The sequence below is a fragment of the Scylla paramamosain genome, chromosome 22 (assembly GCF_035594125.1).
Source record: "Scylla paramamosain isolate STU-SP2022 chromosome 22, ASM3559412v1, whole genome shotgun sequence".
NCBI classification, from domain to species: domain Eukaryota; kingdom Metazoa; phylum Arthropoda; class Malacostraca; order Decapoda; family Portunidae; genus Scylla; species Scylla paramamosain.
Window position 1 is genome coordinate 9,108,686 of NC_087172.1, and position 26,658 is coordinate 9,135,343.

At 41.7% G+C, this 26,658-nt stretch overlaps 1 protein-coding gene across 2 annotated transcripts in view; it reads right to left on the reverse strand.

Moving 5' to 3' along the window:
• LOC135111515 (uncharacterized) overlaps nt 1-26,658 on the reverse strand; it is a 716,663-nt gene that overhangs the window by 407,104 nt on the left and 282,901 nt on the right. For both annotated transcript variants that reach the window (XM_064024883.1, XM_064024882.1), the window contains exons 42-45: nt 26,201-26,365; nt 16,684-16,925; nt 2,527-2,659; nt 2,211-2,390 (exon numbers count right to left, since the gene is read on the reverse strand). In XM_064024883.1, the coding sequence (XP_063880953.1) occupies nt 2,211-2,390; nt 2,527-2,659; nt 16,684-16,925; nt 26,201-26,365 (720 nt within the window). The remainder of the gene's footprint in view (nt 1-2,210; nt 2,391-2,526; nt 2,660-16,683; nt 16,926-26,200; nt 26,366-26,658) is intronic.

Genomic DNA, 26,658 nt, shown 5'->3' on the forward strand with positions numbered 1-26,658 from the left:
GCTAAAGGGCTCAAGGTCTCCAAGGATTGTCTCACACTGCTGCATCTGAGATAATGCAGCCATTCAGAGAACCCCCATGCACTGAACAACAACAAGAAGGGATGGATGACATTACCCAACCAGAGTTACGTCATCAATTATTTGTCACCCATGCTACATGACTACGTAGCTACCAACAACTTGGCCAACCACTTCTTGCTGATCATTAACATTGTACCTAGCCATCCCAAGGGCATGGAAAACTGGCTGACAATATTCAAATCATGTTTCTTCTTCTCAACACAGCTGCATTCATTCAGCCTATGGATCAGGGTGTTATTGCCACCTTCAAAGCATACTACCAATGCTGCACAATGAAGCAACTCATTACTGCAGGTGACGGTGGAGGCAGGCCAACAATAAAGCAGTTCTGAGCCAAGTATGACATTAAGAAGACCACAGTTAACATCAAGTCTTTGGATGGAGGTCAAGGAACAGACAGTGAATGGGTGCTGGGAGCAGTGTGTGATGGATTTTAAGGGTTTCACTGATATGGCGGATGTCAGAAGGAACATCGTGTATATGTCACATCTTGCTGACTGCACCAAGGTCAATGAAAAAGATGTGGAAATTTGCTGGAGTCTCATGACCAGCCACTCTCCAATGAGGACCTCATGTAGCTGAAGCAAGAAAGGGGAGTCACCGAGGAGGAGGAAGAGGAGGAGCTGGAACCATAAAGAGGACTGGACATATAAACATTCCAGGAGGTGTTCAGTGGCATAGAGTGCAGCTTGAAGCTCCTCAAGGAATGTGATCGAAACCCTGCCAGGAGTGGAACAGCTGTTTACGCCATAGATAAAACCCTCAAGGTGTATTGAGAAATTTATGATCCAAAAAGAAGGCAAGAAAGACAGCTCACCATCTCCAGCTACTTCAAGCCATCCACCAACCCAGTCAGTACTGCCGCTGTCCAAGCCAGCACAGCCACCCCTGATGTCAGCCCAGACACCACTGCTGCCGTCCAAGCCAGCCCAGCCACCTCTGCCACCAGCCCTGTCAGTCATGCTGCCAGCCCAGCCAGTCCTGCTGCCAGCCCAGCCACCTCTGCCACTGCAAGCCCACCCATCCCTACCATTACTGGGCCATCAACCTCTGTTGCCCATTCAAGCCCCTCTTCCATGGTGGACCTCTTCCTCATCTCAGATGATGAGGATGAGTGAACACACAGAGGCCCTGGATGTTTCCTAGCCTCAGTGGAGACATTAGGGCAAGGAGACATATGAACTCAACACTACAGTGAGAGTACAAAAATTATTTTTATTTACTTTTATTTCATTGCTTTATTCTTGTGTTTATTTTATTTATGTAATGTGTTTTATTACTTTAGGCAATAACTGTGTTTCCATATGATATTTTATGTTTTTTTATGGGTTTTAGGAGACATTAGGGCACATACATACAGGTCTTGGAATGCATCCCTATTTTTCCCATTCATTCTTAACTTCACTATATGGTCATTCGCTATACAATTGCATTTTCAGGAACCTAACCCAATCACATAGTGAGGAGTACCTGTACACACACATGGGAGTTGTCTTACTATTGCAGCATTACCTTATCCACCACAAAGCATAGCATTATGCTGCAGCAGTGTCACACCTCTGCACCAATGTTTTATGGTAAATGTCAGGACAAAAGACATACACACAAAGTTCTAGATGTGGCAGCACCCCACTGCTGCACTGTTGTGTCATGCTGGAAGTCAGGACAAAACACACATTCACACTGTCTTAGATGTGGCAGTGACACACCACTGCACCACTGTGTCACACTGGGTGTAAAGAAAAAAACACATACACACTCACACAGTTCCACATGTAGTGATACCACACTGGTGCTTCATGACAAAAGTGAGGACAAAACACACACACACTTACATATGCAGTTTTAGGCCATGCAGCAGGAATGAATGTTTATCAGTGTTTTCAAAAACCAAGTTTGACAATTATTGAGTTTAGCATTATGTCTTGGGAAAAAAGCAAATGCAAAACTCAAGAGAGTATTATAAGCACAAACACACAATCTTATCAAAAGGTAACTGAGAATATACTACTGCAGTGTATTAAAGAAAAAAAGAACAGCTACTTTAATATTACAGATTTTTAACTATCAAATTTTCATGTATCAATGTTTTACTACATCATAAAACTTATCTCAAAATATGAACTAACCTGTATGTCAACATCCCAGTCATTTTCATCACGGTACTTCCAAAAGAGGTGTCCTCTGTAGGTAGTTTCCATGCCCCGTAGCACAAGCTGATTCTTGTAACCCCCTTCCTGTGGCTGTCCTACAAGGCGGATGCTGGAATGGCCCAGATCTTCCCAAGGGGTCTCCAGTGTTCCTTCCAACTAGCATTTTACATTTAAAATGGTCAGTATCTATAAGTAAGTATGCTAAAATTTGGCTTATTCAATTAAATCATTAAAGCACAAATCTGAAGTATAGCATAGAGTTCCAACAGTTCACAGTTTCAAGCAAACTTACCATTTGGATGAAACGCTGCTGGAATTTGACTGAAGCATCAAGAGCAATGTTGCTGTTCTCCCACTGAAATTTGGCCACCAGGCGAGATTTCACAACATCAAGGGATGTCATCTTCCACATGAAATTCCCATTTCTGAGGTTTATTTAAATTTTCATTAGAATGAAAAAGTTCGAAGAAAACAACAGCAGGATTGGACATGCTAAATATATACATCAAATCATGTAATGAACAATAAAGAGAGAGACCAAGTATGAAGGAGTCCATGTGCATTAGAAAATGTATTAACATACATAATCATGTGAAAGGCATAGATAATTTCATAGTTCAATAAATTCAAATTCAATTCAGAGGAATTTCCACTTCAACCAGTTAAGATTTCCATTATGTCAAAAGAAAATGAAATAGAATTGTAGAGTCAATTAAATAGAAATCACTCTTTTGTGAAGATTCATGGCATCAGTGAGAGAAAAGACATGGAATAATAGATAAAAAAAATGTTTTACTGTTAAAAGTGTGGCTCATTATTAGGAAACATGGCTAATCCTGTAAAGAAATTTAGATGAAGAAACTATGTATCAACACCAGCTTGAAATTCACTCCAGCTCTAAGAAGCATAAATGCCTAGAAAAAAAATACAAGGAAATTAATCAGAAATCAAAATAATGAAAAGAACATCATGTACAATCGTGTACACATTTGGCCTTTCCTAAGCACCACAGACATTTGGATAATATAAATGTACAATATGCTGGGTTGTACAATATGTTGGACTGACACAAAGCCACCACGTAGGCAGCAGCTAGTCAGCCAGTCAGTTCTGTACTAGCTCTCATTAAAGGCAGCACATGCACCTGGTGCCTCACTCACCCATCCTACTTAGTGCAGTGGTTGTTGGATCAATGTCTTCACCATGGCAGGATGTTGCCCCTGTCTTGCCACTCAGATGACCAGATCCAGCTACTGGGTACTACAGATGCCCACTGCACTCAAACAAACCCACAGGGCATCTCTGCTCTATAGCAGTAGCTGGTGGCACAACCAATCTGCCACCCATTTTCAAGGACTCCACCATCAAGCAGCCCCAGAAAGATGCAATATGGAGATGTTCACTGCAGCATTTAGGTTATGAAGGTCCTCACTGGAATGTTGGCTGGAGCTCAATGACTGAGCACCATTGGAGGCAGTCCTGCACATCTGTTTCTACTGTATACTAGCCCTTCAGCACTCCCTGGACACCAGGTTCACTATGGGACTGTGGCACATGCTGTCCATAACAGAAACACTGACACCAATGATCGCATTGCCCTCCAAGCAACCAACCAAGCAGCCAATTGGTGCAGGTTCTTCACGACAACCCAGCGCCCAAGCAAGTCCATGTGTGAATACTTGACACAGTCAGTTAAGTGTGCAGTGGACTGAGTTTAGGTGTACTCATTGTGACAGCAGCCTGTTCAAATACATGCTGTTCTGGAAACTAGTAGCTGGCCTACAAAGTGCAATGGTAAAGGAACAGGCATTTCATAAGTGAGGGTTGTTAATTGACATGGATTTGTTATGCAAGTTCTGTGTCGCATTTGAGGCTACCCTCAACACTGTTGGGAATGCTAAGCAAGAAAACTTGGTGTCACCAGCCCCTAGTTGCAGCATCAACCATCACTGACAGCAGCAGCAATGCAGTGGAGTCAGGTGACAGTGCATTGCCAAGACCAGTTACAGTCCCACTTTCCCTGGTGGAGGAAAAGTGCTACAGCTGAAGGAGTGCCTCCACCTTCACTTTTCCAATTCCATCTTCAACACTGTCAGGAGCCCTCTTCCTGTGATGACAATGAGCCACACATGATCCACCTACTCCCAGGTGCCAAGCTACATGCCACACACTGGCTTCTGTATAAAGGCACTGGGAGGCAGAGGTCAAGAAGCAACTCAAATTTTGTCATCTCTTTTGGTGTCGAGTGTATAATGTGCATGCACACTTATTATCTTGGGGGAGGATGTACAATATGTTGGGTTGTACAATATATTGGGCCAACACAAAGCCACCACATAAGCAAAGGCTAGTCAGCTAGTCAATTATGTACTAGCATTTATTACAGGCAGCACACACATCTGGTGTCTCACTTGCCAAACATACTGTAACTAAAAGCCAGACATCTTCTGAGAAACAAGGCATGGTTAAGTAAGTGAAACCTCAATGTGCATTTTCTTAACTGACTACATAAAAAAAATATTAATCTATTCTTAGAAATTAAGTAACAAGTAGTAGTATACCACTTTAAGTGTTTCCAAAGCATTCCACAACACATAAATAACATAAACAATATTTTATACATAGGAAAAGATGGGAAAAAATTAACATTGACCAAAAATGTCCAAAGTCATATCAGTGGCTCTACTGCTTACATGGTTAACTGAGATACAATACTGTACATAAAAACATAAGAAATAAGGGAAGCTCTAAGAAGCCCCCAGGCTTTTTTTTTTTTTTTTTATGTAGGAAGGACACTGGCCAAGGGCAACAAAAATCTAATAAAAAAAATGCCCACTGAAATGCCAGTCCCATAAAAGGGTCAAACCAGTGGTCAAAAATTGATGGATAAGTGTCTTGAAACCTCCCTCTTGAAGGGATTCAAGTCATAGGAAGGTGGAAATACAGAAGCAGGCAGGGAGTTCCAGAGTTTACCAGAGAAAGGGATGAATGCCTGAGAATACTGGTTAACTCTTGTTAGAGGTGGACAGAATAGGGGTGAGAGAAAGAAGAAAGTCTTGTGCAGCGAGGCCGCGGAGGGAGGAAAGGCATGCAGTTAGCAAGATCAGAAGAGCAGTTAGCATGAAAATAGCAGTAGAAGACAGCTAGATGTGCAACATTGCGGCAGTGAGAGAGAGGCTGAAGACAGTCAGTTATAGGAGAGGAATTGATGAGATGAAAAGTTTTTGATTCCACCCTGTCTAGAAGAGCAGTATGAATGGAACCCCCCCAGACATATGAAGCATACTCCATACATGGACGGATAAGGCCCTTGTACAGAGTTAGCAGCTGGGGGGGTAAGAAAAACTGGCAGCGACGTCTCAAAACACCTAACTTCATAGAAGCTGTTTTAGGTACAGATGAGATGTGAAGTTTCCAGTTCAGATTATACGTAAAGAACAGACCAAGGATGTTCAGTGTAGAAGAGGGGGACAGTTGAGTGTCATTGAAGAAGAGGGGATAGTTGTCTGGAAGGTTCTGTCGAGTTGATAGATGGAGGAATTGAGTTTTTGAGTCATTGAACAATACCAAGTTTGCTCTGCCCTAATCAGAAATTTTAGAAAGATCAGAAGTCAGGCGTTCTGTGGCTTCTCTGCGTGATATGTTTACCTCCTGAAGGGTTGGACGTCTATGAAAAGACGTGGAAAAGTGCAGGGTGGTATCATCAACGTAGGAGTGGATAGGACAAGAAGTTTGGTTTAGAAGATCATTAATGAATAATAAGAAGAGAGTGGGTGACAGGACAGAACCCTGAGGAACACCACTGTTAATAGATTTAGAAGAACAGTGACCGTCTACCACAGCAGCAATAGAACGGTCAGAAAGGAAATTTGAGATGAAGTTACAGAGAGAAGGATAGAAACCATAGGAGGGTAGTTTGGAAATCAAAGCTTTGTGCCAGACTCTATCAAAAGCTTTTGATATGTCCAAGGCAACAGCAAAAGTTTCACCAAAATCTCTAAAAGAGGATGACCAAGACTCAGTAAAGAAAGCCAGATCACCAGTAGAGCAGCCTTGAAGGAACCCATAATGGCGATCAGATAGAAGGTTGTGAAGTGATAGATGTTTAAGAATCTTCCTGTTGAGGATAGATTCAAAAACTTTAGATAGGCAGGAAATTAAAGCAATTAGACGGTAGTTTGAGGGATTAGAACGGTCACCCTTTTTAAGGAACAGGTTGAATGTAGGCAAACTTCCAGCAAGAAGGAAAGGTAGATGTTGACAAACAGAGCTGAAAGAGTTTGACTAGGCAAGGTGCAAGCACGGAGGCACAGTTTCGGAGAACAATACGAGGGACCCCATCAGGTCCATAAGACTTCTGAGGGTTTAGGCCAGCAAGGGCATGGAAAACATCATTGCAAAGAATTTTAATACGTGGCATGAAGTAGTCAGAGGGTGGAGGAGAGGGAAGAACAAGCCCAGAATCGTCCAAGGTAGAGTTTTTAGCAAAGGTTTGAGCAAAGAGTTCAGCTTTAGAAATAGATGTGATAGCAGTGGTGCCATCTGGTTGAAATAGAGGAGGGAAAGAAGAAGAGGAAGCAAAGTTATTGGAGATATTTTTGGCTAGATGCCAGAAATCACGAGGGGAGTTAGATCTTGAAAGGTTTTGACATTTTCTGTTAATGAAGGAGTTTTTGGCTATTTGGAGAACAGACTTGGCATGGTTCCGGGCAAAAATATAAAGTGCATGAGATTCTGGTGATGGAAGGCTTAAGTACCTTTTGTGGGCCACCTCTCTATCATGTATAGTACGAGAACAAGCTGTGTTAAACCAAGGTTTAGAAGGTTTAGGACGAGAAAAAGAGTGAGGAATGTATGCCTCCATGCCAGACACTATCACCTCTGTTATGCGCTCAGCACACAAAGACAGGTCTCTGACACGGAAGCAGTAGTCATTCCAAGGAAAATCAGCAAAATACCTCCTCAGGTCCCCCCAACTAGCAGAGGCAAAACGCCAGAGGCAGCTTCGCTTAGGGGGATCCTGAGGAGGGATTGGAGAGATAAGACAAGATAAAGATATGAGATTGTGATCGGAGGAGCCTAACGAAGAAGAAAGGGTGACAGCATAAGCAGAAGGATTAGAGGTCAGGAAAAGGTCAAGAATGTTGGGCGTATCTCCAAGACAATCAGAAATACGAGTAGGGTGTTGCACCAATTGCTCTAGGTCATGGAGGATAGCAAAGTTGTAGGCTAGTTCACCAGGATGGTCAGTGAAGGGAGAGGAAAGCCAAAGCTGGTGGTAAACACTGAAGTCTCCAAGAACGGAGATCTCTGCAAAAGGGAAGAGGTTCAGAATGTGCTCCACTTTGGAAGTTAAGTAGTCAAAGAATTTCTTATAGTTAGAGAAGTTAGGTGAGAGGTATACAGCACAGATAAATTTAGTATGAGAGTGTCTCTGTAGTCGTAGCCAGATGGTAGAAAACTCGGAAGATTCAAGAGCGTGGGCATGAGAGCAGGTTAAGTCATTGCGCACATAAACGCAGCATCCAGCTTTGGATCGAAAATGATGATAGAGAAAGTAGGAGGGAACAGAAAAGGGGCTACTGTCAGTTGCCTCAGACACCTGAGTTTCAGTGGGGAAAAGAAGATGAGGTTTAGAAGAGGAGAAATGGTGTTCTAAAGATTGAAAATTAGATCTTAGACCGCGAATGTTGCAGAAGTTAATGAAGAAAAAGTTGAGGAGGGGTGTCAAGACACTTAAGAGTCGTCGACAGAAAGGCAGATTTTTTTTTTTTTTATGTAGGAGGGACACTGGCCAAGGGCAACAAAAATCCCCCCCCACAAAAAAAAACATTGAAATGCCAGTCCCATAAAAGGGTCAAAGCAGTAGTCAAGAACTGATGGATAAGTGTCTTGAAACCTCCCTCTTGAAGGAATTCAAGTCATAGGAAGGTGGAAATATAGAAGCAGGCAGGGAGTTCCAGAGTTTACCAGAGAAAGGGATGAATGATTGAGAATACTGGTTAACTCTTGCATTAGAGAGATGGGCAGAATAGGGGTGAGAGAAAGAAGAATGTTTTGTGCAGCGAGGCCACGGGAGGAAGAGAGGCATGCAGTTAGCAAGATCAGAAGAGCAGTTAGCATGAAAATAGCGGTAGAAGACAGCTAGAGATGCAACATTGCGGTGGTGAGAGAGAGGCTGAAGACAGGCAGTCAGAGGAGAAGAGTTGATGAGATGAAAAGTTTTTGATTCCACCCTGTCTAGAAGAGCAGTATGATTGGAACCCCCCAGACATGTGAAGCATACTCCATACATGGACGGATAAGGCCCTTGTACAGAGTTAGCAGCTGGGGGGATGAGAAAAACTGGCAGAGACATCTCAGAACACCTAACTTCATAGAAGCTGTTTTAGCTAGAGATGAGATGTGAAGTTTCCAGTTCAGATTATAAGTAGAGGACAGACCAAGGATGTTCAGTGTAGAAGAGGGGGACAGTTGAGTGTCATTGAAGAAGAGGGGACAGTTATCTGGAAGGTTGTGTTGAGTTGATAGATGAAGGAATTGAGTTTTTGAGGCATTGAACAATACCAAGTTTGCTCTGCCCCAATCAGAAATTTTAGAAAGATCAGAAGTCAAGCGTTCTGTAGCTGTAGCTTCTGCATGAAATGTTTACCTCCTGAAGGGTTGGACATCTATGAAAAGACGTGGAAAAGTGCAGGGTGGTATCATCAGTGTAGGAGTGGATAGGACAAGAAGTTTGGTTTAGAAGATCATTAATGAATAATAAGAAGAGAGGGGGTGACAGGACAGAACCCTAAGGAATACCACTGTTAATAGATTTAGGACAAGAAGTGATCATCTACCACAGCAGCAATAGAATGGTCAGAAAGGAAACTTGAGATGAAGTTACAGAGAAGGATAGAAGCTGTAGGAGGGTAGTTTGGAAATCAAAGCTTTGTGCCAGACTCAATCAAAAGCTTTTGATATGTCCAAGACAACAGCAAAAGTTTCACCAAAAGCTCTAAAAGAGGATGACCAAGACTCAGTAAGGAAAGCCAGAAGATCACCAGTAGAGCGGCCTTGACGGAACCCATACTGGCAATCAGATAGAAGGTTGTGAAGTGATAGATGTTTAAGAATCTTTTTGTTGAGGATAGATTCAAAAACTTTAGATAGGCAGGAAATTAAAGCAATACGACAGTAGTTTGAGGGATTAGAATGGTCACCCTTTTTAGGAACAGGCTGAATGTAGGCAAACTTCCAGCAAGAAGGAAAGGTAGATGTTGACAGACAGAGCTGAGAGAGTTTGAGTAGGCAAGGTGCAAGCACGGAGGCACAGTTTCAGAGAACAATAGGAGGGACCCCATCAGGTCCACAGGCTTTCCGAGGGTTTAGGCCAGTAAGTGCATGGAAAACATCATTGCGAAGAATTTTAATAGGTAGCATGAAGTAGTCAGAGGTTGGAGGAGGTGGAGGAACAAGCCCAGAATTGTCCAAGGTAGAGTTTTTAGCAAAGGTTTGAGCTAAGATTTCTGCTTTAGAAATAGATGTTATAGCAGTGGTGCCATCTGGTTGAAATGAAGGAAGGAAAGAAGAAACAGCAAAGTTATTGGAGATATTTATGGCTAGATGCTAGAAGTCATGAGGGGAGTTAGATCTTGAAAGATTTTGACACTTGCTGTTAATGAAGGAGTTTTTGGCTAGTTGGAGGACAGACTTGGCATTGTTCTGGGCAGAAATGTAAAGTGCGTTGTGTTGTGAGACACAAAGGGAAACGTTCAGTGAGGTCACAGCTGGGCTTAATGGTAAATTCACAGCACCCCTTGAACAATGCTTTAGACCTCACTGGGAGTAATTATCATTTCAGCAGGTGTCTACTGCCTACTCCATCTATCTATCTAGGATAGTTTTCTGAACAAGTATACATGTCCACCCAGGGATCTTAAGTTATAAGGAACAACATATATTTAGGATTTCACGTCACAATATTTAACTGACGTCACAGCGGTTCCAATGAGATGTCCTACTACCTATCCATTGTCAGTTCGCTGTCTACCTCCACGCAGTCCACTTCAACTCTGCTTGGGCTCTGCTTGATGAGCCTTCTCCCTTTCAGTCCTATTTGGACTGTGGATGAAAGTGACTTCGATGTTCTACAGGTTTCTCTTATACTGCAATATGTTTTTATACAATGCAGTTTGGCGCAGAGGCTGGCTTCCTGCTGCCCTATCATGATAAAATATAGCGCCGGCCTGACCCCCTCTGTCTCCTTAGTGAGCAGTGTGATGTCTGGCCCGGGATCCGCTTACCACACACCCCAGCGTTCTGGTTCCTCATCGTCAGGTGGGAAAAAGCGTAGCAGTGGGGAATTGGACGGTTTAGTTTCGTCGCGGAAAAGGAGCCAGTCGTCAATGGAGGTTTCTGCCCCTCGCCAGCCGTGTGCTTCCCCGCCCTCACCTGTTGCCGGGCCCAGCCATGTTACCACGTTGGCCGAGTTCCCATCTGTGTCTGGGGAGAATGCAGCCATGGACCGACTCTCTACCCTCCTTTCTGGCCTTATTGACAGACTGGACTAAGTTCCTGCGCAACCTGTGGAGTCGCCGGTTACTGGTACCAACTTCAGCGGGTTTAATGCTCTCTCTTCCTCTGAGGAAGAGGAGGGAGAGATTCAGGCCAGTCAGCCAGACCCTCTTGATGACTTAGACCAGCTTGCCCCTGATGAGACGGTGGACGAGGACTTCATGAAGGCATTGGAAGATTTCTCTGGCAACTTCTATGGTGAGGAGGAGAAGGGTGAGCCTCTGTCGGCTCGCTTGGCCACCATCCTCAACTCCAGCCTTCATCGTCGTCCACAAGCAGATAATGTGAAGTCAACCTGTGCGTCGATCAAGCTACCCAGTAATGTCCCGAACCTGTCAGTGCCTGTGACCAACCCTGCCATAACTAAGGCCATGAGTTTGCATGGGAGGCTTGTAGACGGTAAGCTCTTCCAGACTAACGGCCTGCTGTCTAAGGCCTTAGTCCCTATTGCAGTTTGTGTAAATGACATTGGGGAAGAGAAAGGTAAGAGTTTGCACTGCTACTTAGATGGACTTAACTGTTGTCTGCATCTTCTCACTTCAGCAGTAAATTATATTAATCAACTGAGAAAAGATATTGCCCGGATTCATGTGCGGGATTCGGCTATGGTAGATTTATGTAAATGGGAGTGTGAAGTGGAGACAAGATGAATTGTTCCCCTTTGATGTGGCCAAAAAATGTGAAGAGATCCACAGGGCAGGGCGGCTGGGTCGGCCGGCGTTTCGCCCTTCTAAGGTACCTGGCAGGCAGTTTACTCCCTCTTCCCGCCCGACACACCGGTTTTCCCAGGCTTCCCACCAGTACCTCGCACTTTTACTAAGTTAATGAAGCCTGTTCTTTCCAACTTACGGTCCCTTGGAATAGTTGTTTCATGTTATTTAGATGACTGTCTTTTTTATTGCCCCTTCTCCAGATATTTTGCGGGCTAAGGTAGGCTACGCCTTACATTTCTTGGATTCTCTGGGTCTCACTATTAATGTGCAGAAGTCAGTTTTGGAACCTACACAGAGAGTTATTTTCCTTGGCGTGGTTCTCGACTTGGTTACCATGACTGTCACTTTGTCATCCTCCAGGAAGGAGCGCATCAAAGAACAAGGCTTACTCCTCCTCAAAGATGATACAACTTTATTTGACTTGTCTTCTTTTACTGGTTTAGCAGTGGCTGCTGGCCCTGCAGTGGAGCTAGCTCCTCTCCGTTACAGGTACCTGGAAATCCTACGTAACAGAGGTCTTTCTCAGTCTTGTGGAAATTACCATTCCCGTATCTCTTTGGATACTCATGCCCGGACTTTAGTTACTTGGTGGGTAACTAATGTCGATTCTCAGGTGAGGTCGATTCACCCTTCTCCCCCAGACTGTGAGCTGTTCACAGATGCCTGCCTGACTGGTTGGGGTGCTTCGATGGGGGCTGTTAAAACTGGAGGTCACTGGGCCCAGCTGGAGCTGGATCACATTAATTCTCTGGAGTTGAAAGATATTCTCTTGGGCTTACAGTCCCTATGTAAGGATCGGACAGGCTCTCATACCCAGCTCCACTCCAACAATGCCACAGCTGTTGCCTGTATTAATCGTTGTGGTAGCATGAGACCTACACTTCAGGCGCTTACTGAGCAGATTTTTGAATGGGCAGCGTCTCAGGGTATTTCCTTGTCTGCAGCACATGTGCAGGGTGTCTCCAATGTGATAGCTGACATGGAATCTAGAGTCAGCAAAATGGATAGTGAATGGATGCTACAGCCATTAATTTTTAGGAAGCTTTGTCAGCGATTTTATACTCCCGAGATAGATCTTTTTGCCACTTGTATTAATGCTCAATTACCTGCTTTTGTCTCTTGGAAGCCTGACCCATCTGCTATGGACATTAATGCCTTCACCCTGGACTGGGGTGGTAAAAGTTTATATGCTTTTCTACCTTTCAGTGTGATCTCCAGGACTCTGCAAAAACTGCAGGATGACGGTGCAACAGTTTTGATGATTCTCCCTCTATGGCCAACACAGGTGTGGTTCCCGACGGCCCTTCAGTTATCGGTAGCCACACCAGTTTTACTACCATGCTGCCCTCTTGTTCTCCCTCAGCAGCCAACTCTCACACACCCCTGAGCTCACAAGATGGTCTTGACAGCAATGCTGCTCTCCGGACAGCCTTCACACATCGCGGCATTTCATCAGAAGTTGCCCAATTTTTCCTTCACTCATGGAGAGGCACAATATAGGCCACATATCAACAAATGGTTGCTATTTTGTCTCGGCAGGACGACTGATCCTTTTCAGGCCCCTATAGGTGTCCTTTTACATTATATTTTATCAGAATTTAACCGGGAACCAGGCCATGGGTACAGCACTATGAACACCATCCGGTCTGCCATCTCTGCCATTGCCACAATTGCTGACCGACCTGCAGGCCAGCATCCTTTGGTTTCTCAGTTTATGAAGGCAGTTTTTCTACAGCGACCATCTTTTTCTCGTACACATGTGACTTGGGACCCTCAACCGGTTTTAGATTATATCTGTAGTCTTGGCACCACTGAGGCTTTGTCATTCCTTCACTTATCCAGAAAACTGGTCATTCTTTTGCTCTTGTTGTCAGGCCAGCGTGGCCAAACCTTGCATTTGCTAGATATTCGCAACTTAAGTCTTTCTGAGTCTCAGGCTGTTTGGGATTAGTGATCTCTTGAAAACTTCTTGTCCAGGGGTCCATCTTTCAGGGTTAGTATTTGAAGCATATCCACATGACAGTCGATTGTGTATTGTGCACACTATAAAACATTATCTTCATAGAACTAGGCCCATCCGAGGCGAGCTTACTGGATTTTCTTGACTACACATCCCCCAGTACAGTTGGCTTCTCGGGACACTTTGCGTCGTTGGGTGAGAGATGTGATGGGAGCAGCTGGCATTGACCTTACGGTGTTTTCTCCCCATTCTACTAGGTCAGCATCATCCATCAAGGCGGCCCTAGTGTTGCCTTTGTCAACGATTATCTCCACTATTGGTTGGGCGAGGGAGTCTACATTTACACGCCACTACCACAAGCCTCTTACTCAACATGGACAGTTTGCGAGGGCCGTTTTACCCTAGGGTGTCTGGCTTAATTCCAGGCTTGAGGTGACTTATGGGGATCCTTGGGCTCCCTTTTGGTTTAGGGATGAATTACCTATAACGGTGGAACTATTCCACTATTATGGTTTATTGAATTATTGGGCTTCTTTCCTTTTCCCTGTGGATCTTTTTGGTACTATTAAATATAAAATTTTGTGTTTGTAATTTCAACATATGTTGTGCTTTATGGGTGTGTTCCTTTTGTATTGCATATTATGGATATCCTGACATAAACTATTATGCTTCACCGGATTATAGTTGTCTGTTGCTGTTGTTCTTTGTCTGTTGTGACTTACTGTTGTGATTTTGAAATACAGTTTCTTTTCCTATTCTTCTTGGGCATTTTGTCTCCATAGTTCCATTTCTAGCCATTTCTACTCTCTGAGTACTCTTTTTAGATTTGAGGAACCTCTCTAAAGCTCTCATTGGAACCGTCATGACGTCAGTTAAATATCGTGACGTCAAATTGTAAGATTAAACGAGTACTTACCAAGTGTGAAGTTTGATCGCAATTTCATGAACATTTAACGACGTCATGGTGGTATACAATGCCCTCCCTCCCAGCCCTTTCTGGTCATGCTCACTTCGGGGTCTCAGCCCCTGCAATTCTTTCTCACTGCTTCCTCAAACCTACACTTTCAATGGACTGACGATGGATAGGTAGCAGGACATCTCATTGTATATCACCGTGACGTCGTTAAATGTTCGTGAAATTGCGATAAAACTTCATACTTGGTAAGTACTCGTTTAATCTTACAAATATTCATCACATTATGCCAAGAATATGAATGCTTTTCTTAAATATTCAAGTATGAATGGGAACACTGATTTCTAATAAGAATAATTTATAAATTAATACAAATGCACCCAAACACTGCATTCAAATGCATTCAAATATGAATGGTGAATATGAATGCTTTATCTCTGACAATACATGCATTTTTTTAAATTTGTACCTTATTCTAGGAATTCAAGAAAAATCACAAGGTTTGGGAAATTCATATTAAGAGAGTGCTCACTGCATTTTGGTAAAAAAAAAAGGGCATGTTTCAAAATGTGCAGTAATGTATTCATTATCTTTCTAGAATAATTGCCAGGGCATCTGTTTTCCATGAAAAGCACTGTTGACTGGTTTAAAGTCCATTTAAATGTCCCATGGCAAAAGCAGGTGTGGGTTCAGGAAAGATCCTATAAAATCGTCTTACATGGCTTGTTTTTGCCTGAATATGGTAGCAATGGTTACAATCTTATTCCTCTTTGAAGTATGATGATATGGGCCTTGTATGGTAGTATCTGGTAGGAAGCAGCTTGTCCAGCTAGGCTACTAGGTGACTGTCTATCAGTGGTTTCTATGCCTTCAATGGGAGTGACTTTGGAGTTCCTTGTTCCTTGCCTTCTCTCTCTTATTGCTCTTTCTATCCATTCAACAAGGATAGAAGGAGGAAAATTAATGGTAAGCAGCAGCTAAAATATTTGAGAAGCATAAAAATTAAGAATAAAAGAAGGATACAGCCTAGTCTTTGCTTTCACCCGAGGAAGGACAAAATGCTGCATTCACCTCCTCTCTGCCCACCTCTCCTTCTCCCTCACTGCCTGCCCCATCCACTAACAAAGAAAATACTAACACTGCAAGAAGAGGCAGGGAAGAGAAGAAAAAGGAACTGTATATGGTGCTGTTTGTGCACCCTTGCCTATGTAATTGAAGGACAATGTTTAGCAAGGAATGCATTATGGAGGGAAAGAATGGTATTTACTGCTGGTATATAAAAAAAATAAATAAATACCTTTACTCTATAAAGTGACATTATGAGGATCCCAGCAGTGAGGTATTTACTAAATACTTGTACCTACTTTTTCCATGGCCTTAGAGAAACTGATAAAAGGCCTGGGACAAGTAGTAGTAAATGTTGGAATAATGTGATAATTCTTACAGTGCTTCATGTACTTTGGTTCCAGAGTTATATAAATAACATTCAAATTGTTTAATAAATAAAGGAGATAAAGACATTTCAATCTTTAAATAGCTGTAACTCAAAACATGATTTTTTACCTTTAAATATTTCCATAAAATCAATGAGTGATCAGATTTCTTTAGAAAATGCTATATCTATTGTTCATGACAAGAAAATTGTTGGCCATTTTGATTTTTTACTAAATGTGAAGAAAAAAAAAAAGACAGGATGGAGAAAAGGGCAAAAAATGTCAACATTACGTTTTTGGTTGACATGATGCGGCGTTATTTTATAACGTATGGCAAATAAAAAAAAGGGGGTGGTGAAACGTTTGGATAACAAGTGACCTTCCACACCCCAAGTAACTTTACGATAATTATTGTAACCTCTAGAATATTTTAATTCAAATAATTGCAAATTATGTAAGCATCATGCCACAATGACCTAGGTCATTCTTTTTCTATGAACAGGCTATATGATAATAATCCAAAATAGTCTTAGTTCATGTCTTAGTCCCAAATACTTTTTTCATGTGATTTTTTTTATTTGGATTTTCAGCCCATTGGTGTTAGCACTCCCCTTAAGATGAAAAGCCACTTTAAGATTCCTTCACATGAGATGACTAGTTACAGCACATCACTTACAGCCACATACAGCAAAGAAGTTTTGAATGATTGCATTCAAATGTGGCACATGCACTTGTTTTTATAATTTTGCATAGTTGCCTTCAAGGTAAGTGGCACTAACAATTGCTGTAAGTGATTGCCCCATGTGCAAGAGTAATAGTAAGCCATCATATGATATTTTACAGTTTTACAACTGAACAAAAAATGCCTCACCTGAAAGGTGCATATGGTGTAACAAAAGATCCTTCTAACTCCTTGGTGGTACCTGTTCCTTTCAAATGGAACTCACTGTTGACAGAAGTGTTTAACCTGCCATCAAAGTGTCCTGGACGCTCATTAACAGGAAGACAATATTCAATGGCTAGGTCCAAGTTTTCATATCCACTCACTGGGGTTGTGATAGTTAACTGAAGTTTCCCCTCATCCTCTTGTTTGAAACTGGCCTTCACCTCAACCTGAAATTGCATTAAGCTGCATCACTGATATATTTGTCTACCTATATACAAGGCTTTTTTCAAAATGCTTCTTCTCAGATACATACCTGCCTCCTCCTCCCTCTCCTCTACCTCCTCTATTACCATAAATGGCATAATTTATAACATTACTTTTCACTTACTAGCAAAATCAATAGCATTACTTTTCACTCAGTGGCATAATTTAAAGCATTACTTTTCATTTCCTGCATTTTTTCCAAGAAATTATGAGAACTTTCAAAATTTCTTCCACCCCATAATTCCATCCATAGGGTTCCAACTTTTTTTTCTTACCACTATATTCTCTCTCTCTCTCTCTCTCTCTCTCTCTCTCTCTCTCTCTCTCTCTCTCTCTCTCTCTCTCTCTCTCTCTCTCTCTCTCTCTTTCTCTGCACACAGTGCTGTGGGTAGTACTAGCAGCATCTCAAATAAGTAAGAACATCTATTAATAGCCACCGTTTTGAATTTGTTTTTGTCTCATCATTACTGAGGGGCAAGTTCCAAGCCCCTCAGCAAATCCTGAAATTTAAGCAGTTTCATTAAGCTTCTTGTAGTTGAAATGCAATGGTAACACCCTAGCCTATGGAATAATAACATTGTAACATATCACCCATAAAATTACTATTATTGACAGTGCTAACTCCAAACAAGATTTATAGTGGAACCAGACTAACTTGGTACTCGGGGTGTTGGCTGTTCCTGTCTCACATTAGTATCACATTCACAGTTGACAGGCATATGAACATCTCTCTCTCTTTCACTCATACTGTCATCATTTGCCTTGATTATTCCAAAATTATATGCTGCTATACTCGACTGGATGTTTTTTGAATGGCTTTCAATTTGATGATGAAACAATGATGCTGCACATCTTCTGCTACACTTGGCAATGCATATAGGCCATGCAGTGCTGCTGTTCCAGGCTATGCATGCCCTGCTGGCCATGGTCAGGTCAGGTCACTCCAGGGTTGAGGTGGCAACAGCACGGAGAGGTATAGCCAACACCCCAAGTACCACTATAGCTTAAAATAGGCACAAGCTTCCAGGAGCATCAACAAAAATAGAAGACCTAACTATAAGGACAAATTTTGAAAGGTTAAGAAGGTAATTCCAAGAGTTAACTGGTAATGGACAGAAGAGGAAGGTTAGATGAGATCTGGGAATGTAGTGGGAGAATTATGGCAAATTAACCTGAAATGTGACTTGAGGGTGTAGTGAAGGTGCCAGATAAGGCTGGATCAGTCTGAGGAGTGAGTGGAGCAGATTATGGGTGAGATGAGAGACTAATGTTGATGACTTCTATGAATATTTAATTAATAAATTGCAAGAAAGCCAGTAAATACGGTAGCTACAGCATGTAAATGTGTGTAGTGGATAAAAAGAGTAAAATACTGTACTGTAGATACTATAAGACTAACTAAGTGAAAAGTAGTGTCTTACTGACTGAAAACCAACACTTATAGATTATGCCTGTGCTCTTCATCCACATTAGCTTCTGATAAGTACTACTTATAATCAAGAGATGTTCTTCTGAGTGTACAACATCTTTATGAACAAGTTTGGGAGATTTAAGCTTTCTTTTATTTATATATTTATTCATTTATCTATTTCTTTTTATACAATATGGTTGCTGCTAGTGTAGGGGTCCAGTTCTGCTATCTGCCCACATTAGAAGCAATTTGTATTAGAGCTGTAATGAAAGCGATGACAGAAAATGACTATGGTTCCTACCTGGCTGTGAGAGGCCCCTCAGAAAAAAATCAAATAAAATATTTCCAGACCATCCATAGCATTTCATGTTTTATGCATATAACTGAAGGTAATATAAACATAGAAGTTCATAAAAGATCAAAAGGATAATTATAAAAAATCACTAAAGTACACTAAAAATCATAAAAAAAACATGCTAAGCCACTGTTTACACACTGCTAATGAACACTCACTGTTGACATCACTGTGGATGGTAGCAGCAGCAGCAGTGGCTATAGTCAGCCCTTCTCACTAAACTTGCATCACTGTATATGGTGGCAGTGGTGATAGCGACTGAAGCCTGCCCTTCTCATTAAACTCCCATCACTATGTATGGCACCAGTGGCAGCAGCAGCAGCAGCAACAGCAGCTTACTTAACTTGCATTACTGTGCATGGTAGTTTCTAGGGTGAATTTGCTAGCAGCAAAAATTACTTGCATCAAAATGCACAGTAACAAGTCAGTCAGACTTGGCCTCAACCTTGATGATATATATGGTGCTTTGTGAAGGCTGAGTTTCTTTCCTGTCATCAGCATTGATTTCCTTCATCACTACAACTTCTGGATCAACTTACAACATGGCAGAGTTTGAGTCCCCACAACTCGACAAAGTGAAGCATTTAACTTCCAAAGTGGAGCACATTCTGACTCTCTTCCCTTTTTGCAGAGATCTCCATTCTTGGAGACTTCAATGTCCACCACCAGCTTTGGCTTTCCTCTCCTTTCACTGCCCATCCTGGTGAACTAGCCTTCAACTTTGCTATCCTCCATGACCAAGAGCAATTGGTGCAACATCCTACTCATATTCCTGACCATCCTGGAGATATCCCCAACATTCTTGACCTTTTCCTGACCTCTAATCCTTCTGCTTATGCTGTCACCCTCTCTTCTCCATTGGGCTCCTCTGATCATAATCTCATATCTGTATCTTGTCCTATCATTCAAATCCCTCCTCAGGATCCCCCTAAGTGAAGGTGCCTCTGGCATTTTGCCTCTGCTAGTTGGGGGGACCTGAGGAGGTATTTTGCTGATTTTCCTTGGAATGATTACTGCTTCCATGTCAGGGACCCTTCTTTGTGTGCTGAGCACATAACAGAGGTGATAGTGTCTGGCATGCAAGCATACATTCCTCACTTTTCTCGACCTAAACCTTCCAAACCTTGGTTTAACATAGTTCGTTCTTGTGCTATACATGATAGAGAGGTGGCCCACAAAAGGTACTTAAGCCTTCAATCACCAGCACCTCATACACTTTATATTTCTGCCCAGAACCATGCCAAGTCTGTCCTCCAATTAGCCAAAAACTCCTTCATTAATAGAAAGTGTCAAAATCTTTCAAGATCTAACTCCCCTCATGACTTCTGGCATCTAGCCAAAAATATCTCCAATAACTTTGCTTCTTCTTCTTCTTTCCCTCCTTTATTTCAACCAGATGACCCCACTGCTATCACATCTATCTCTAAAACTGAATGGTTTCCTCAAACCTTTGCTAAAAACTCTATCTTGGACGATTCAGGGCTTATTCCTCCATCTCCTCCACCCTCTGACTACTTCATGCTACCTATCAAAATTCTTCGCAATGATGTTTTCCATGCCCTTGCTGGCCTAAACCCTCAGAAGGCTTATGGACCTGATGGGGTCCCTCCTATTGTTCTCCGAAACTGTGCCTCCGTGCTTGCACCTTGCCTAGTCAAATTCTTTCAAATCTGTCTGTCAACATCTACCTTTCCTTCTTGCTGGAAGTTTGCCTACATTCAGCTTGTTCCTAAAAAGGGTGACCATTCTAATCCCTCAAACTACCGTCCTATTGCTTTAATTTCCTGCCTATCTAAAGTTTTTTAATCTATCCTCAACAGGAAGATTCTTAAACATCTATCACTTCACAACCTTCTACCTGATCGCCAGTACAGGTTCCGTCAAGGCCACTCTACTGGTGATCTGGCTTTCTTTACTGAGTCCTGGTCATCCTCTTTTAGAGATTTTGGTGAAAATTTTGCTGTTGCCTTGGATATATCAAAAGCTTTTGATAGAATCTGGCACAAAGCTTTGATTTCCAAATTACCCTCCTATGGCTTCTATCCTTCTCTCTGTAACTTCATTTTAAGTTTCCTTTCTGACCATTCTATTGCTGCTGTGGTAGATGGTCACTGTTCTTCTCCTAAATCTATTTACAGTGGTGTTCCTCAGGGTTCTGTCCTGTCATCCATTCTCTTCTTATTATTCATCAATCACCTTCTAAACCAAACTTCTTGTCCTATCCACTCCTACACTGATGATACCACCCTGCACTTTTCAACATCTTTTCATAGATGTCCAACACTTCAGGAAGTAAACATTTCATGCAGGGAAGCCACAGAATGCCTGACTTATGATCTTTCTAAACTTTTTGATTGGGGCAGAGCAAACTTGGTATTGTTCAACGCCTCAAAAACTTAATTCCTCCATCTATCAACTCGACACAACATTTGAGACAACTATCCCCTCTTCTTCAATGACACTCACCTGTCCCCCCTCTTCTACACTAAACATCTTTGGTCTGTCCTTTACTTATAAGCTGAACTGGAAACTTCACATCTCATGTCTAACTAAAACAGCTTCTATGAAGTTAGGGGTTCTGAGACATTTCTGCCAGTTTTTTTCACCCCTCCAGCTGCTAACTCTGTACAAGGGCCTTATCTGTCCAAGTATGGAGTATGCTTCACATGTCTGGGGGGGGGAGTCCACTCATACCGCTCTTCTAGACAGGGTGGAATCCAAAGCTTATCGTCTCATCAACTCCTCTCCTCTAACTAACTGTCTTCAGCCTCTCTCTCATCACTGCAATATTACATCTCTAGTTGTCTTCTACTGCTATTTTCATGCTAGCTGCTCTTCTGATCTTGCTAACTGCATGGCTCCCCTCCTTCCACAGCCTCACTGCACAAGACTTTCTTCTTTCTCTCACCCCTATTATGTCCACCTCTCTAATGTAAGAGTGTATGATGATCCATTCAAGGAGCTCCTCCAAAGACATTCCAAGTTTTTCAGAGTTGATTGTGAAGCGACTTAAGCTAAGATCTCCAGTCATCTTCCCTTGTAAAAACTGTTTGTAAGTTGTCATTCATGATTTCCACCACAGTTTTAGCATCCTTATACAGATATTCTATTCCAGACATGGCCTACCTCTTAACCTTCACTGCACACATCACACCACATTATTCTCTTCACTAGTTTACTGTCTTCCATCCTCTCCACATGCCCAAACCATATACAGGGATGTCTCAGTGATATGAGCTGTTAGGTTCCATTTGAATTGCTCATGTGGCGAATTCTCATTTATCGAAACATAACTAATGGCAAAAAGGGGTTAGGTTCTGTGATCCTTGTCAAAGGTAAGTTTTCAAGATAAAACCAAACACAGCAAACATGTCCATATTACATAACTGTCAATAAAGCAACCTGAAAAAGAAAACAGCATACAAAGAACATGATTTCATATTAACTATATAAAAGGTGCATAACACTAACCAATGCATAGTTAATGGGTCAAGAAAGAAAACTCTCACCACTCTTGTGCCCCTTAATTAACAATTTCTACCTTCTTTGTGAGTGTAACTGATACTCTAGCTCACTTAGCCTTACTGCTATGATTCGCAATGGAAGTTATTGACTGCTCAGAAGCCATAGTTAGCACTTGAGAGGCAAAATAATGCACAATCTATACACCACGTGGTCAGTCACACAATATCACACCAAAGACAGCAAATGAAAGAACACACCAGCAGTAACACTGTAACACATCCAAGCACTAATCAGTCACATAAAGCACTGTACACTGTACTTGTACTATATTGTAAATATGCTTGCAAGCAAAATGATGATAATAACAAGCAGTAAGACCATAAGGATGGATGTCTGAGAGACACAGAGATTAGTTTAAAAGAGGACTGGCAGGGGGAATGAATGGTAGGTAGGGGGACAAGGAAAAGGTGCGTGGTTCTCTTGCAGTACTTTGTGCATCTGAATCATTGTACATCACCATACAGCCCAGATGTGTTTGTGGGAGGATGCAGGAAGGCACACATTTTAAACTTTGTAATTTTACTAACCTTGGACTGAAGCTCATATCATCAGATTTTTGGGCTCATATAAAGAAAATTGTTCCTAATTTACACATCTTGTGCCATCAGTTTCTCATATAATGGATGCTCATATAACAGGATCCTCCCTGTAAACACAAGGCCCATCCAGCCAACTCTCTCAAAATACCAGTTCTTCTTTCCTCCCCATTTCTTATTCCATTCCTTCATGTTAATCCACACATATTCTACAAACATCCCATTCTCATTGTATTTCAATGGTTCTTCTCTGCTATTCACATGTTCCACATTTCAGCACAATACAGCACAGAGGTCACCACCATTCCTTCACATAATCCTCTCTTTACACTCATACCACCATGTCCTATGTATAATGATCTTTCTCAGTCCACTAAGTATTTTTCCTGTTTCCTTTAACCTGCACTTCACCTCTATCTCAACTCTTCAGTCCACTGTTACTGTTGATTTCCAATACTTAAAACAATCCACCCTTCCAGTTGTTCTCCAATCAATCTCACATTCATCCTTTCACCAGTTATCTCACGAGCATCTCATTACTTTTCTCTTGCCAACACTCACTTTCAGCTTCCTCCTACAAACATGCCCAAACTCCTCCATTAGTCTTTTCAACTTCCCTTCTGAATCAGCCACTAGACCTGTATTATCAGCAAACAGTAGCAATCCCATACCTTTTCCTCCTCATTGATCAAACTCAGGCTTCTGCCTAAAAACCCTCATATTTATCTTCTTTACCATCCACATGCAATTTGAACAACCAGTGACATTACACAACCCTAATGCAAATCTACTTTGGCTGGGAAGAACTCACTCACACCATCACCAATTCTCACATCCCCACCTATTTTAAAGAGACTCTTCACTCCTTCCAACTGCCTGCCTCCCACTCTATACTTTCAGAACATTACACAGTCCCCTCTTATCAATCTTGTCATAGGCTTTTTTCCAAGACCATAAATGTCAAAAAAGACTTCCTTAACTTTCTTCTAAAACTTTTCACACAACTGCCTTACTGCAAAAATCTGATCTAGACAACCTCTTCCCTTTCAAAAACCTCCATTCCTCTTGAATGGGATTTTCTGGATCTCCAATTCTCTTTATCAGCATCCTACTGCACACCTTTCCAACTACACTCAGCAAACTGATATTCCTATAGTTTGAGCATTCCTGCCTATTCCCTTTTCCTTTATATAAGGGAACTACACATTAATGTCCAGTTTTCTGGCATCTTGCCAACAAAAAAAGCACACATTTACTAACCATACCAGTCATAATATAATGCTCTTCCATCTTCTTCAATGACACTCAACTGTCCCCCTTTTACACACTGAAAATCCCTGGTCTGTCCCTTTCTTATAATCTAAACTGGAAACTTCACATTTCATCTCTAGCTAAAACAGCTTCTATGAAACTGGGCATTCTGAGACATCTCCACCATTTTTTCTGTCTTCAGCCTCTTTCTCATCCCTGCAATGTTGCATCTCTACCTATATTCTACCACTATTTTCATACAAACTGCTCTTCTGATCTTGCTAACTGCATACCTCCCCTCCTCTTGCGGCCTCGCAGCACAACTTTCTTTATTCTCTCACCCTTGTTCTTTCCATCTCTCTAATGCAAGAGTTAACTAATATTCTCAACCATTCATTCCTTTCTTTGGTAAACTCTGGAACTCCCTGCTGGCTTCTGTATTTCCACTTTCCTATGAAATGAACTCCTTCAAGAGGGAGGTTTCGAAGACACTTATCCCTCAATTTTTGGCTACTGTTTCGGACCCTGTTTGGGGACTGGCATCTCAGTGTTTTTTTTTTTTTTACAATAGATTTTTGTTGCCCTTGGCTGGTGTCCCTCTTCTATATATATATATATATATATATATATATATATATATATATATATGAGAAGTTTTGGCTAGTTGGAGAACAAACTTAGAATGATTTGGGCAGAAATATAAAGTGCATGAGATTCAGGTGATGGAAAGCTCAAATACCTTTTGTGGGCCAGCTCTCTAACATGCATAGCACAAGAACAGGCTGTGTTTGGAAGGTTCAGGTTGAAAGAAGAATGTACACCTCCATTCCAGACACTACCACCTCTTTTTATACACTCATCACACAGAGACGGATCTCTGACACGGAAGCTGTAGTCATTCCAAGGAAAGTCAAAATAATACCTCCTCATTCCAACAGAGAGGATAGGGTATCATCATAAGCAGAAGGATTAGAGATTAGGAAAAGATCAAGAATGTTAGGCATATCTCCCAGGCAGTCAAGAATACAAGTAGGGTGTTGCACCAGTTGCTCTAGTTCATAGAGAATAGCAAAGTTAAAGGCTAGTTCACCAGGATGGTCAGTGAAGGGAGAGGAAAGCCAAAGCTGGAGGTGAACAATGAAGTCTCCAAGAAGGGAGAACTCCTCAAAAAGGAAGAGAGTCAGATTGTGCTCCACTTTGGAAGTTAAGTAGTCAAAGAATTTTTTATAGTCAGAGGAGTTAGGTGAGAGATATACAGCACAGATAACTCTGTAGTTGTAGCCGGATAGTGAAAAATTCGGAAGATTTGAGAGCGTGGACACAAGAGCAGGTTAAGTCAATGTGCACATAGACGCAACATCCAACTTTGGATTGAAAATGAGGACAAAGAAAGAAGGAAGGAACAGAAAACGGGCTACTGTCAGTTGCCTCACACACCTGCGTTTCAGTGAGGAAAAAAAAAAGAGAGGAGAGGTGGTGTTCAACAGATTGAAAATTTGAGCTGGGGATGGAATGTCAGACCATCACCTGGTTGAAAGGAAGTTGAGAGTGAAACACAGATGAATAAAGTCTCAACGAGATAGTAAGACAAAGCAAGTTCTGATCATAATTGAGTAGAAGAGGGAGAAGACCAGGAAAAGGTTACAAAAGAGTAGAATGTAATGAAAGACCAGAAAGTGGGTAATGTGTAAGAAAAGTGGCAGTGTCTCAAAGGAGCAATTGTGGGCTGTGTGAAACAAGTGTGTTGAATGAGGTGGTGTGAGGAAAGGTAATGAAAAGTGGTGTGAGGTTATGTGTAGCTGTATAAGAAAGGAAGCATGCATATTAAACCTGGCTGCAAAAGGATCAGGAGTCATACAACAAATACAGAGAGAAGAGGAACCAACCAAAGAGGGTAAAGCAGGATGTGAAGATGAGAGGTAGGAATAATGTGACAGAAAACTTCCAGGTGAACAAGAAAATTTTCTGTTAGAAAGTAAAAAGGGCAAGGAAGGAAACATCAGGGAATGAAAAGACTGAAAGCAGGTGATTGGAAAATACCAAGTGAAAAGTATGCAATCTACAAAACGTGATGGAAATATTTTGAAGGATTGATGAAATATAAATGAAGTAAATGAAAAATTTTAAAAATGTTATAAACAATGGCATTGTACTACACACCTTAGTAAGGGAAGAGGACCGGGAAAGTAGTGTGAGTTCCAGTTTGGGTTCAGGCACCCAGAGGAAGCTGCCTGAGGCCTCAAGTGTGGCATCTTCTAAGTCTTCACCTAGTGACTGTAAAGGCAAAGCAGCCACTGCTTGGCCTTCCATCCCACCAGTCTTTTCCTGAAAAAAAAAAAAAATATGAAGATATCATTTAATCTGCAATTACTGTTAATGTTCTACTGTCTTACAACTAAATACTTTTTTGAATTTAAAGAAAGTGTGGAGGTACCTAGGACTAACTAGCTTCAACCTAAAGTTCATGCTAGCCTTACTCTTCACTAATCTGGCTAAGAAGAACATGAAGTTAGTTTATATGGAATGAGGCATGTCAAATTGCTTTTAAAAACCTGAAAAGCAAACTGGTGAATGCACCCATCTCAGCAAATGCCAGAATTGGAAAACTGTATAACCTA